The sequence below is a fragment of the Bombus fervidus genome, chromosome 13 (assembly GCF_041682495.2).
Source record: "Bombus fervidus isolate BK054 chromosome 13, iyBomFerv1, whole genome shotgun sequence".
NCBI lineage: Eukaryota > Metazoa > Arthropoda > Insecta > Hymenoptera > Apidae > Bombus > Bombus fervidus.
Genome location: NC_091529.1, coordinates 992,945 through 1,008,033, shown reverse-complemented (window position 1 = coordinate 1,008,033; position 15,089 = coordinate 992,945). Strand labels below are relative to the sequence as shown.

General features: G+C 30.2%; 1 protein-coding gene across 4 annotated transcripts in view; it reads right to left on the bottom strand.

Annotated features, from left to right (window-relative positions):
- Window positions 1–15,089, bottom strand: part of LOC139993493 (octopamine receptor beta-2R) — a 166,170-nt gene that overhangs the window by 8,684 nt on the left and 142,397 nt on the right. For 3 of the 4 annotated variants that reach the window (XM_072015256.1, XM_072015258.1, XM_072015257.1), the window contains 2 exons: window positions 6,033–7,367; window positions 3,687–3,917 (listed from right to left, as the gene is read on the bottom strand). In XM_072015256.1, the coding sequence (XP_071871357.1) occupies window positions 3,687–3,917; window positions 6,033–7,024 (1,223 nt within the window). In that variant the 5' untranslated portion in view covers window positions 7,025–7,367. Of the gene's footprint in view, window positions 1–3,661; window positions 3,918–6,032; window positions 7,368–15,089 lie in introns of all 4 variants that reach the window. The other variant, XM_072015259.1, reaches the window with a different exon arrangement.

Sequence of the window (15,089 nt, the reverse complement as noted above, 5' to 3'; positions counted from 1 at the left end):
TCTCACAGGATAATTATTAGGTTGATACATATAAAATATTCTATTTCCAAAATTTAAAATTAACAGGTGAATGCTACGTAGATAGCTATATGGTAGCAATTTATTAATTCAAAATGTGTATCTTACTAACGATTGGCTAGATTTCGACTCTTGAATGGAAGATTATTTGAATTTACATTGTGAAAGGAGTGTGTATGCTTAGTATGTAAGACATTAAAATATTTTAAATTCTATGTTTACATTTTAATGGTGTACGTTTCCGAAATCATTGGATTGTACACAACATACAAAGTTACTTAAAATTATTTAAAGTACTTTATTTTGTATTTTGTATTTTGTATTATACGTGCTAAACACCACTGATTTATGGCAAGTCATAACAAAATTGATAGAACTTTACAGCGTTACAGCTTTGCGATACTTAACATTAGAGTGTGAAAGTAATCTTTATATTTGTATCATTAGGTTTTTCATTACATTCAAATTTTTACAGACCTCGTTGAATTTTCTAACTAATCTATTTGCAATTTTTTGAATAAAATTTAGATCAAAGGTTATCGGCCTCAATATTATAGTCCTTAATCCACTATTTCTCTATATATATTAGAAACAACTTCTCAAATGTTTTATTACACATATGTCCCGAATCGTTATCTTGTATGAACTAAGTAATTCTGGTCGACTAATCGTTACTTTGTTAATGTAGATCAGGTATTACCTTGTGTATGAAACCAGCAGTGTTCTAATATTTATAGACGAGATGTATAATGTGACTTTAGAAGGCGAATAAGACATTAGAATCGACTAAAATTCATCATCGTCATTATCGTAAGGAATATGAAATTTTATTCTTACAACGAAAACCTAGATGTTCCGTATCTGACAATAATATAAGATTAATTATTCGAGATACTACATTAAATTAATTATTCGAATTTCCCGTTTGTTCGTTTATAACGGAACCACTCTTGAAATGATAATTTTAGTATCCAGAATTTTGTTTCGCGTTTATCGGATTGAATGTACCACAGATCTTTGAAAGTACATCAAATTATGACGTTGAACAACAAGCATCGCGTGATAAACTTCTTAGACACAAACAAGTTACGTATAGTTCTATTTCGTAGCGAGTTCGACTGTGACTGGTTGAAATACAAACAAGGTCTGAAATGTTGCGTTGAATCAGTCGTCATCGGCATAAGATGTACGTAGACTCAAAAGAAATTCATTATGCAAATGTTTGCATGAAATTTCCTTGCTATTTCAATTTTAGATTATATTCGTGTACTTAATTGATTTATGAGCCTTTTTACTGAAATTATTCTGCAAGATTCTAGCGAAAACGATTATGTTTATTTATTTATTTTATGAATGCGAAATGGTTTTGAAATATGTACTTAAAGTTTTAAACAAGTTCTATAATTCACAACAACTCTTTTAGAAAGTAATATGTAGTAAAGATTGAATGTAGACTTAGAATTGGGTTGAGTAAATTTAGTAAATTGAATATTCAAATAGAGGTAGAAAAGTTTAACTACTATGGTTCCTTCTAACTTTGATGATAACTTCGGAAATGATTCACTCTTTACTGCTCTTAATGTGTTCTAGATTTTTAATTATGTTCTAAATCTTCGTTTACTATTAACGTTTTACTTTCAGTTACATGTTTCTTGATCTAATCACTTAACAACTAGTAGTTAACTAGAAATATATATATATATATAATATTTATAAGAAATATTCTTATAAATATTTTTAGACGGGTAAACAACACAGCCTGCTGATGTACATAATATGATATATTAATATTCCATAACTCACTAGTTTAAATTTAATATGAAATTTGGAAAGTTGTAATTGCTATTGATAAAGAAACCATTTGAATTTAGTACATTCATACATTAAGAGATACATACTCATTTACAGAAACATATTATTACATGTACAACAAAATAGCTGTTAGCACCGTTTTATAAATTCTACAATTATTATTTAATGCGTGTTCCGTATAGAATCTTACAAGATACTGACTTGATAAATCAATATTTGTGGTCAGCAGCTACAAACATTCTTCTACTTTTACTCAAGTGCGGAGCTAATTTCTGTGCGAAATCTATTTAAAGCTTATACATTTTTTTCTTTCATGATAGAGAAATTGACAAATGATATAAATGCCAAAAGATTTTTAAAAGGAATTCAATTGTTTTAATTTTATAATTTGCATCTTTTATTACTTAAAAGCAGCGTTTACCACCTTTACAGATTTAAAGAATAAGTGATAAAAAATGTATCAGATTAGTTACATTTATTAACTTGTGTATTCAATTTTTATATTTTCAATCATAGTTTATGTCATTACATTTTGTTTAACGGCTAATTGTTTTAGCAGAATACTATACTTTACTCTAATTTAGCACTAAATCAATGCTAAAATGTTTAGAAATATTTAAAAATAAAAAGGATCTTATTCCAGACTATTTTAAAGTTACTGTCTCTCTTCACAAGTGGATTTCTCATATAAACAATAACTTTGTACTTTTCTCAGGGTCTTTTTATGAATATATTATATGTATTATATGAAAATTTTTTAAATTTCGTTAGCACTGTAGTAGGATACAATAATATGTGAAATAATATATGATATATAATATAATATATAGCGAACTGAAAATGTAGAATATGTCACAGGATATTTATTATGAACATACACATACTGAAAAATTAATAAACGCTATGAATACTAGGATCTTCAATTTCAAATATTGAACCTTCACACTCATCTCTTGATTTACGTTATAATTTTTATCCATGAGTTTTATTATTTTTAAAGTTTTTATACGCGGTATTAATCTACGCGATCTCATTTTACGCGGGAAGAAAATAGATATTTCTATAATCTTTATTGAATTTACTACATATCAGTGAGACGCAAATTCTTATTTAATTGTACTAATGACGTTCTTTTGATTTTTTCTGGTTTGTAGAGAACATGTTTGAACTTGATCGCTTAAGCAATAACAACGGTACTTTCCCATTCTACTCGCAAATACTGCAAATATAGAATGATAGGATGTACAAAAGAATGTATTTTAGGTGTATGGTAAAAAGCGTGCCATTCTTGCGACTGAGCAACAATCTTTTCCGTTTTGGCAGACTTATTTACGCAATTTTCTGCCATGCAAAAAAAGATCAAATGTAACGAATAATGCACATAAATCATGGGATGAGTGCATTATGGCTTGTTAATATACTAAATAATGGACTGCTCAAATATTACTTTAGTGATCTCTGCGAAATATACACATCCAATAAACGTGTAGTACACACATCTAATCTCATACATCTAATAAATATCTTATAACTTTTATATATGTACATTTTCAGATCTGTTTCAAATTTTACCAATAGAATCACGATGGTTGTATTTCGTTAAGGTGTTTATAAAATTTTGAAATGTTTTGTATAATATATACATAAAAAGTTCCTAGAAGTGTACGAATACTTCCGTGAGTCACTGTACTTTCGCAAATCACTCGTCAAATCATCCAAACAATCTGTCTCATTCGTACAAAAATAAAGGCTCGAAAAGATTTTGTTCGATCAAGGATTAAATAGACGAAAAAGGGGAAAGGGGAAAAAAGCGATAGAATATAGTGCGTACCTCAACGTGTCAGACCAGATCGTACCTTAGGGACGGCCGACGGAAATCGAGCGCCTCGAGGTCGGACGGCTCTCGTCTGCAGAGCGAACAGAACGCGCACTGCAGCGTATTTTTGAAGGCTTCTCGGAAGTCGCGATTGAAATACGCGTAGATCAGCGGGTTCAATGCTGAGTTTGTGTACCCGATCCAGAAAAGTATTGCGATAACGATATCGGGACATGGGCAGGATTTTCCGCACAGTGTCGTAATAACGTACCTGTAAACAAAGATTTCAGGATTCAGCGAAGATTTCGTTCGTAACGATTGAATTAACACGTTCGGTGAACCTCGAATAAACTTAAAAATTGAAACACTAGAAGCAGAAATAATATATTAACCCTGTTGCGAGCCTCGAATTTCTCAACTTGAATTTCGTTTCAATCGAGAAAAGAACTTTTTTTCCAAAATAATTTTTTCAATTTGGACTAAACGACGACGTTTTTTGTTCCAGAAATTAGAAGAATTAGTTTATTAGATAAAAAGTAGCAAATATGTTGAAACAATTCCAATCAGTTGGAATCGCGAAGAAAATAATAAAGATTCTTTTTACCATTTTTTGGTCTCAATCTGTACCTAATGGAAATTTAAACAATACATTTTGTAGATTTATGTAAGTTATATACAAGTTGAGTCAACATTCAGAATAACGATATCGTTCAATATTTAAAGCTTATAATATGGAGTTTATGTGTGGAAGATAACATCCTTCAAATGCTTTCCACTTACTGGCTGGGAAAGTCAGGCCCTTTCGATAGCATGTTTCATGACAATGGTTAATGTCTGAGGTTCTAATGTTCGAATTTCTGCACGAACGTTTTTCTTCAGCTATTTACGTCTCCCTGGTTTATTCTAATATATCCGTTGTTTTACATGGTCCCACAGGAAGTAATCAGAGATCGAAAGATCGGACGAACGTGGCAGCTAATAATGAACTTATTACTTTGATAACAGAACTCTACGATTTTTACGCGTTGATCCTTTGTGTAACTCATCATAATCCATATCTTAAGCCCCAGTTCTAACATATGTATGAACTTATAACATAAAATCAAACAAGCAAGGAAGTTATTTCTTTCCCAAATCCTATTCTGAAGTTTGACCCAACGTGGTGTATATGTACATACTGAAAACTTCATCGACATCGGTTGATGTAGAAACAAGCGATAGGCATCGAAAGATGTAGGTAAGAATTTTTAGATTTATTACGTATATAGGCCGAATGAAAAACTGCGATTTTCATAATTTTTAACCATTTGTTGTTTATAGTAACGTTAGCCAATTAACTGTTTGTTTTTACCTGATTTCAATTCTTCATCTGAACTAAAAATACTGCTAAAACGATTTTTCTGTTATCGTGGAACGTGTTATTTGATAAATTTTAAAAAATTAAGTGGAAAATACACAGAAGGGGTGAAGAATGAAAAAACCTAAATACTTCCTTCGATTCTATATTATTTTATAATTTTTCAATATTTTAACAACTGTGAAACCTAATCTCAATGATCTCGAAAGAGAAGCACAATGTAATACAAATTTTTATTTTTTAAAAGACTGATCTTTTATCATATAAAGAGTATACGTATATTCTTTTTATTCTTTACTGCTAACATAGTATTATGATTTTAACATGATTTTCAAAGATGAAAAGATAATCCTTACAATTCAATAATATATACTTTTAGAAAAAGATATCAGTTTATCTTGTTTAATTTGATAAAGCAAAGTGATTCTAAAAACTAACAGTAAGATGAAGTAAATAAAAATAAAAATATTCATTATCAGACTACTAACAAAACGGAAACAAACTTTGTTTCACCTAGGCCTCTCACTCCTATTGTATTCAATTAGTTGTGTTTTCTTATCCTAACAAGAGTAATTAAACCCATTAATTGAGTACGATGCACATCACTATCTTTCTCAGTTTGCACGATATAATTAAATCAACAAACCGTACAGAAATATCACCAATTTAACAGAAACCAACAATTCCATGAATTCTTAAGATCGTTCTAAGTGTTTCTGTCCAAAGAAAACAAAAGAAAAATACAAAATAATAAAGATTAAATTTTAACCCTGCATAATTTGATTCATGAAAATTTTTCCGGGGCAAGTTTTAAACAGTTGACCTAAAGCTGATTATACAATATAGCAAGAATTTCAATAAGTATTCCAACATTTCCTCACATTTTTTAAAAATCTAGAACATTGAAAAGATTAAGGACATAAATAACTCAGCTTTCCTATGGGCAGTATGAAAATATGTTCGCCCATAGAAGATTAAGAAATAGGGTTATCCTTTAGAAATTCTGGATTCCTGAATTCTTACACGCACCACAAGAAGAACGGCAACCAGCAAATTATGAAGGTACCCATGATGATGCCTAACGTTCTGGCAGCCTTGTGCTCTCTTTTCATCTTCATGATATTCTTATCTTTGGTGGGAGTATGCAGATGATCGGTGCTGATCTCATTCAATGTCAGCGTCTTTGAGGAACCAGCACTATTTAGTTCCCCGTTCAAATTATTCAAATCTTTACTCGGCCTATGACTCAACAGCATCACATTGCCCATACGGCTGTGCATCTGTTTTTCTTGCCTACTCGCCTCCTTGAACACGGCGAAGTACGTGAGGGTCATAATAGTGCATGGTATCCAGAATGAGATACTCGACGAGAATATTACGTACACCTTGTTCACTTTGAACTCGCATAATTCAGGATGCTTCTGTCGATGCATATTGTTCTCTTCTGTGGTATACCATCCCATAAAGATAGGCATGAACGAGATGAACGCGGGCATAATCCAACAAGCGAGCAGCATGTAAGCAGCTAGCCTCTTGGTCATGATGATGGGGTATTTGAGCGGCTTGACGATCGCCCAGTAACGATCGACCGAGATGCACATCAAATGGAGGATGGAACTGGTGCTAAAGTACACGTCCAACGAGTTCCAGACATCACACATGAAATAGCTGAACATCCATTTGCCGGTTATTTGAACGCTCGCGTTGAATGTCATGGCGAACATCGCAACTAACATGTCGGCCAAGGCTAACGAAACTACAAAGTAGTTGGTGATAATTCGTAGCTTCCGGTGCCGCATCACGGACACCATCACCAGCAGGTTGCCAAATACCGCGGTTACGATGATGGAGCCTAAGACGCAGCCTTTTGCGATCGTTATAGGTACGGACCACTTTTGATAGTTCGAGTAGCTGCTGTTCGCAAATTGATTGTCCTCAGTCGAGATGGCGTTCAAGATGGTCGTCACGTCCATCGAGGACACCACCTCCGTCGACTCGGAGCTCGTCACGATCGTCGTCATACTCGACCACCGCACGAAACCGTACGTTTTCCCTTGACCTTGTTCCTCTTCTTCTAGCCGGAAGAGACTCGACGGGTGGCCTTAGGTCACGGACGTGCCAACGAGCCGACGTACCAGGCTAGCCTTCATCTTCCCGACGGGGAAAGGGCGATGCCTCTTGCCAAGTTCCTTGTACCCTGGGACGCTTGCCAGCGTTAATCACTGATACGCGGGTGCACCGTTTGCTTCTTCCAAGGTTTTTGCTCGAATAGTTTGGCTTCGAGAGTTAATCAGAATCGTGTGCGGTGGCCTGGGAGCTTGGTACCTCGATTTTACATTCCACGAGGTTTCTGTTAGCGGTTACCTGGAAAATACAGAGATTAAATACAGAATTAGCGATGATTTTTGTAAGTTTTACATTCAATGAATGTTCGATAGTAATTATTAGACTGCGGATTTTTATGCATTTATAAAGATGAAAAGTTGCAAAAATGTACAATGCTCATATGAAAAAATATATAAAATATCCAAGGTATAGTGCTTTCTATGATACTTAGTAAGTAGAACAATTTTCTACCGTGAGGTTCTACTTTTTAAATTATATTCTCAAAAATATAAATTTGCATAAGAATCCGCAATCTAGTAATCATTCTATTAATAATAATATGGGAACAGTAATAGTGGGAGATCAAACATTAGAAATTACTTGAAATATATCTAATACCGTTTAATAGACAAATTTTAATTGTATTATTTTGATAAATTTTTCAGATCGTAATATTGTTAAGAAAAATTATCGTTCCACGTTGAATCTTTTTTCAAAATATTCTCAAGTATTCTTATTTATTTTACGTATTATTATTATTTATGAAAAATTTAATTTTGATTTTATTTTTAATTTAATAGTTAAATTAGTTACTAATTAATTATTACTAAACATAACTTCAGATTTTACATTATGTAAAACCGCCTTCTGGATTCACTTGGAGTCTTGGAAATAGAATGATTAAAAGTTAGGAATTTAAAGCCTTGTAATATTCACCAAAGAAAATGAAATATATTTAATTATCATAGATGTTAAGATTAATACTTTTATTAAAATATATTATAATAAAGTGTGTTTAAAATTGTTATACAATTAATGAGTTTTATAAAATTCAAAAGTTCATAGTTTACTATCGTTTCTACGATTTCTTTTGATATTAGTGATAGATTACGAATGTTTAAGCATTTATGAGGAACTTAAATATGCAAAAATTCGCGCTATATAAAATATATAAAATGGATAAGTATATAGAATGTACATAAAGTACATGAAATATTCAAAATGAAATACTCGTCCAAATATTTAAAGAATGAAGCAAATCTCTATTTAATACTTAAATTCTTCCGTAGTGTTTATAGATGTTGATGATTAATAACTGTAATTTCATATTTACTTCATTAACACCTTATGCGTTGTTATCAGTCTTACATAAATTGCTTTCAAATATAAAATTAAATTTTATTGCAAAAAAAATTTGATTTTAGTTTCAATGTTAGGTAATTAAGATCAGTTGTAAAAAAATTGGTTTTAAATTCGATGTTAATTAAGAATTTTTCATTCCACTCAGAGAACATTCTAATTGTAAGATCTTAATTGTCAGACCTTACTTTTTAATATTCTGTATATATGACTACAACAAATTTCTAAAGTTTAATATATCAAACATGAGTAATTCTCATTTCTGTCTCCAATTATTTCAAATCGCATCGATTACTCGTATGTATCGGAATTTTTATGGTTTTACAAGTATTATGAATGAAACTCCATCCTTTCAATCATCTATCCAATTGATTGAATTGCATTTTTATAGAGAAGAAATTTTGATTAAAGTAATCGTTTTTTAGGATTTATGTGTACATAGCTCTCACGACTTTCGTAACACGAATAGCGAATTGAATGGGACGGTTTTGCGGTATTTTAACGTGATATTGAAGTTCTTGTCGACTCGATTGAGGTATTCGACACAAGAGAGATATCAAGCACACTAGACGACCCACTTTATTCGATTTGTTTGTACTACTTGCTTAATCTACTCAATCCATTACAATCATTCGGACTATTCAATTTATTCATCTATATAGCACTAATACAGTGCCAGCAGATCTATTTGCTCCAAGTTCTGTATTCTTCGAGCTCTATGACGGCGTTCGATAAAATTGCTTGCATTGTTTCGAATGTTTTCACGGAATATCGTCCCTGTAATATCGTTGATAGAAATTTAAATCTTAAAAACTTTTCACTTAAGAAATATTTGGTATTATTCGATAGGAAATTTTCAATTATATTATTTTGTTACATCTTTACATAATAGTAGATATCCTCAAAAATTTCTTGTTTTTCATAGAAGCCTTCTTTTAAAGCGTCGCGTTTGGAAGACGTCCGAGTTTTATATATTGCTATTTACTTACTTTAGCTTTATATATTGTTATTAAATCGAAATAATATAAATAATTATTATTAAATTTTGTTCTATCCTCAATTATCAATCGGGTGCGTTAATATTAAAATTTAATTATTGGCATGAATAGTCAGAATGTATGAATCATTTTTTCCTATAACTTTTAGTTTAAGTAACATTTAGGAAAAATTAAAAATGTTCTTTATTATTCTGAAACAATTCTATTTCAAGAATTTATTCTTATTAAATCTAATATAATGAAATAATTAGATATTCAAAATGTTTATCAGTCAACACGTAAAAATTACATTTATTAAATATATAATGTTCTGAAAAAATTACGTATGGATTAAAACTTTTTAATAGATACATTTGACGTCATTTAATTTCAAATTATACTATTTTCCTATGTTTTGCAAAATTGTTATATTATCAAAAGAGCTTCTCGTTTACAGTTTAATCTTTTCTTAAAACATGACGAGGTCAAAGAATTTGGGTTTCATATATACATATTTATCAAATTTTTTTAAAATTTAGTAAGCAAATTATGAAATGGAAGATTTTATATCATATAAAACATTCAAATTAACTATTATCGAGGATCAAATCATAAATTAATGCTATTATATAAACATTACTACCTATAAATCGAAACATATGATATTGTTTGAATATAATGTACCATTATGTTGTTTAGATCAACAATCACTTTTACCCATATCGAAGAATAAATGGACGAATAAATGTCCTAAATTCTTAATTAGTGGTACTGATTTTAGCAAAACCATAAATCGTCACTGGATTGAGGTAAATCAAACATATTGAAATTATCAAATGTGAATTCCCAAACTGTTTTATAAATAACTGTTTTATATATATATATATATTGGTTGATGAATAATTAGACACAAAACTCTATAAAACTATAAAACTATTATAATACCTGAACCAATCATAAATCATATTTAATATAAAAACTGATTCATTTTTTTCTTAGAACAGCATATGTATTAATATGGATAAACAACGTTTTATTAAAATTCAGTACTTCCTTCTAATTTTCAGTAAGAGTAAACTTTCTAAGTACATAAAGTCATTATGTTATGGAATCAATAATAAAAGAATTCATCAATCGTTAAAAGTTTATTTCATTGTTAAGATGTGTCACACCTTTTATTAAAATATTCCTACATTACTCAATTAGATACTCTCTCAAAATCACTGATATGTAATCAACGGAGAATAAACAATCACTCCCCCTATTTAAAAACGAATATGTGAAGAGCTTCAAGATGTTACAACCTAATTATCACGAATTATGAACACAAATAAGTTTTAATATATAATAAAGAAAAGATATTTTGATTTATTCAATTTATTAAAGTCGCAAGAAAACAAAACACTTTGATTTATTACATTGATCCGAAATGATACTCGAAGTGCATCGTGATAACTAGATTGCAAATTTTTATGCAAATTCATATTTCTAAGAATAAATATAATTATGAATATAGTATCAAATATTATAGAAAACACTATACTTTGAATATTTTGTATGTCTTTTAATATCATGTGCATTCTGTGCAATTTTTCAGATTCAAATTTCCTATAAATGTATAAAAATCTACAATCTAATGGTATCTAAAGAATGTAAACACATTCACTTTATCAGATGATGAAAACCATTCCGAATCATAGCAATAACGGAAACTTTCTTGAACAGCAACATTAAACTGGTAAAAAGCGGGTGACAATAAGATCATAATATGCTAAACAATCGATCATGTAACTTAAAACTTTAATTTATCTCCAAAAACGACAATAATTTTCCTATGTTTCTGAATTGCTGCCTGAAAATCCTTGAAGACGCAATCGATAAAGAATCAACAACCATTTCCCCGATTTTCCCCTTGCATCCATTGCGGCGCTAGTTTCCCGACTGTCACCACTCGAAACGAGGACGCGCCGGAAGAATGAGTAACCTTGAATGGGACCCTCTTTTTCTGCTGCCGTCGTCTGTCGTCTCCGGCTTCGTTGACTGTGTCGCGACAGGGCCGTGTCAAGTGCACTCCCGTTCCGTCCATGTAATTTATGATCCGCTATTTTTGCGGTATATTTGGGTCAATTATTCCGACAGTGGCCGTGCTAGCGCCGTGGAGCCGGCACTACCGATGATAAACAACACCCTCCTCCTGCCCAACCACTGTCATTACGCCGAAAGCCTGAAGAACGCCACTTTTATTCCTCCGCGAAATCGACAACCCCGCCAGGGATTCGCGACCAACAGCTTCGATTACGGTTTTGACCTTCAACGCGACATCCTGTCTGTTGGCCTTCTACCGGGTCACGTTTCTCGCGAGTTTTACGATAGTTTTGAGCAAGGATCCTCGCATAATGGGTCGCTGGATAGTGATCAGGGGTGGTGAGTAAGAACTGAAGTAATGGTGACATGATTTTCGTAAGACGATTGCCGTCGCTTGTTCTAGAATAAAGATAAAGATGACTGGAGCGTCTTGTTACATACAGGGTGTTCCATTTCAATCTATAAATGCGATTTACTAGTAAGTTAGTTATAATTGTATAAAAAATATATTCAGTTTCAAGAAGGATATAATCTGATGTATATAATTAGTTTCTCTGTAAATAGATACGTAAAAGTCGTATGATAGTGACACACGTTTCCTTAAATGTATTAATCGTACAGTTTTTAATATATTAATCGTTCCATCTTGGCATTCCATTTAAAAAATTATTAGCCTATACAAAATTATTAATCTATTTAAGCGAAAAACCATTAGATTATATCAGATATCTTAACTTTCATTTTGTAAAACCTATGATATAAAATATAAGGAAAATGTCCTTCGATACGATAGATTAATAATTTTTTATAGGGATTGCGAAAGCGAATGGATTAGTACATTAAAATTTATATGATTGTGTTTGAACGTATGTCACCATCATATGAACTTTATTTTGCCAGAAAAATTATACCACATTATGTCTCCTTCGAAACCATTTAACGCCTGCCTGAACATCTTTTTTATACAGCAGGTAGTTAACCAACAATTTGCACTTATATATCAAAATGCGACATCCTGTACATATACGGGCTTTTCAAAGAAAATTATTTTTAGTAATGAGAGTAAAGATGTTTAGTAATATTAATTCCTCCTGTATAGTAATTTTCTTAATAATAGTATATAATTAGTAGTATAACTAAATATATATCTTTCTATTACTATGTTATAATTATCAAAATAGTATAGTAAAGTGATATATAATAATAATTATTATTACTAAACTATTGATTTTTATACATGCAAAATATACAAAGTATGTCAGCAATGTGTTTGATATAAGGTTTAAAAATTGAATATTTTCTACGATACGATATACGATATACAATAGCAAATATTTAATAATATTTTTGTAATCTCTCTGACATTTCTTAATTTGCATTATAGTGAATTATAATCTTCCTGCACATTTTTATTTTTCATATAAACTGTTATATAATAAGTATTATATAATAAGTATTTAATAAATAAATATGCATACTTATGGATATTTATTTATTGAAATATAACATAATGTACTTGTCTGCCTTTTCAGATATTTACCATTCCTAAACAAAAAGAAACATTTTATACCAAATAATTTATAAACTTAACGCCACTATTACAATTACCTCAATTGTTTACAATTATCTTAAACATTATTGCAATTATATATTAAAATAATCCGCAATTTAATAATTATTATTAGTACTGTTGCAAAAACGGTTCTTGCGATTTTATATAATTTTTACACTAAATAAAGTGATTATTTGAATTATAGTTTGTAAAATTTTCTATACAGACTACCTCAAAAATCTTGGTGTAACCGGTCGGCTGGTGATTCTACGCGCAGAACTAAGTCGAAAGAAGAAGAATAACATTTTTTTATTTAGACTTTTGTTTTCGAAGAACGTGAGTTTAAAAACCCATCGGGTATCCGTATTTTGACAGGAAGTTTCGAATTACAAAACTTCGATTTCTGCTCGTGTCTGCATTATTAAATAAGGAAAATGTCATAATTTGCTTTTTGATTAATAAAATGAATCTTAGAAAGTACTAATCTTATTCTTATTTATGAAACCATTCAAATTAAATGCAAAATAAAAGAAAACAATAATCGATATCGCGGAGATAAGATAAAAATAAGAACAGGAAGCAAATCGTGACATTGTTCATGTTTAATGATACGAGAATGACACGGGTAGAAATAAAAGTTTCATATTTTGAAACATTTATTTAATATACGGTTACCTGATGGGTTTTCAAAAGGAAAGCCTTAAAGCCTTTCTTATCGACCTATTTTGTATATAGGATCATCACCCGATTTTGTTGCTGTACCGCTATTTTTGGGACACCCTGTATTCGTATATATACCTATAACACATACCAATGGAATTAGATCATGAACTTTAATCGTAGATCCCGACTTCAGTTTATATAACATAAAATACTTTATGATATATAACACGTAACTAGTTTAAACATTTAGTGGTTGTTTATCATAATAACATTGTTATATTAATCGATTGCAATTACATACATATCTGACATATCGGATATCCTATAACATTTTCTTTTATTCACTTTATTTATATCAGATTAGTAATATTAGTACTATGATATTATTGCATTAGTGCATTAATAGAATGCATTAGTGGAATATTGTTGCATTAATAAAAACAAATGTTGTAAGATGTACTAAATAATATCGTCGCATACTTTCACATATTACGCACCATGACAAAATATTTATAAGTAAGTACATCTTACATGTTGTTTGTATTGTTGTAGACAATGTTATATAATGAAAATTGGCTATCATCCAAATATTTAAGTTGTTATATAGTTTATTGTTTGAGTAGTTTCATTACTGCATTGATTGCCTTGAATAGTTTTCATGACACTTAAGAATCGAAGATCGACTGATCTTTTTATTCAAGTATACCTTTAATGCATTGTTAAACATACATTTAATGCATTTAGTGTATGTTACTAAAGTCTCCAAAGTTAATATTTTGAAAAGTCTGTCTAAATAATTTTTATTTTTTGATCTTATCTAAATAAACGAAAAGTTATTTAGTTTGGTAAATTTCTTTAAATTTATATAAACATACCTAAAACATATTATTATCATATTATCATTAATTACTCTTATGTTACTTCAACCGAAATTAAAATATACAAATACTAAACTAAACAGCAATATATAAGTTTCTTTCTTCATTAATATTAAAATCAGATTCGAAATCATATTATTGTAAATAAAATATATTAACAAGTATCTGTTATACGATATTTAAAGATAAAAATTAAATAACCAAAACAATTAATCGCTTAAGATTTTTGCAAATTTATAATAGATAAATTAAACATCCAAATTAAATAATGGAAATAATGAATCACCCAAAATTTCCGGAATTTTATAATATATAAATGCAAAGATTTAAGTTACTATTGCATACTAATATAAATATCCAACTAAAATATTCCACACATAAATGTCCAAATAAAAGCAGATAAATTATCAACTGCTCATGTATATACACATAACAAGAATCGAGTGACGTTTCTCTGTACATTATT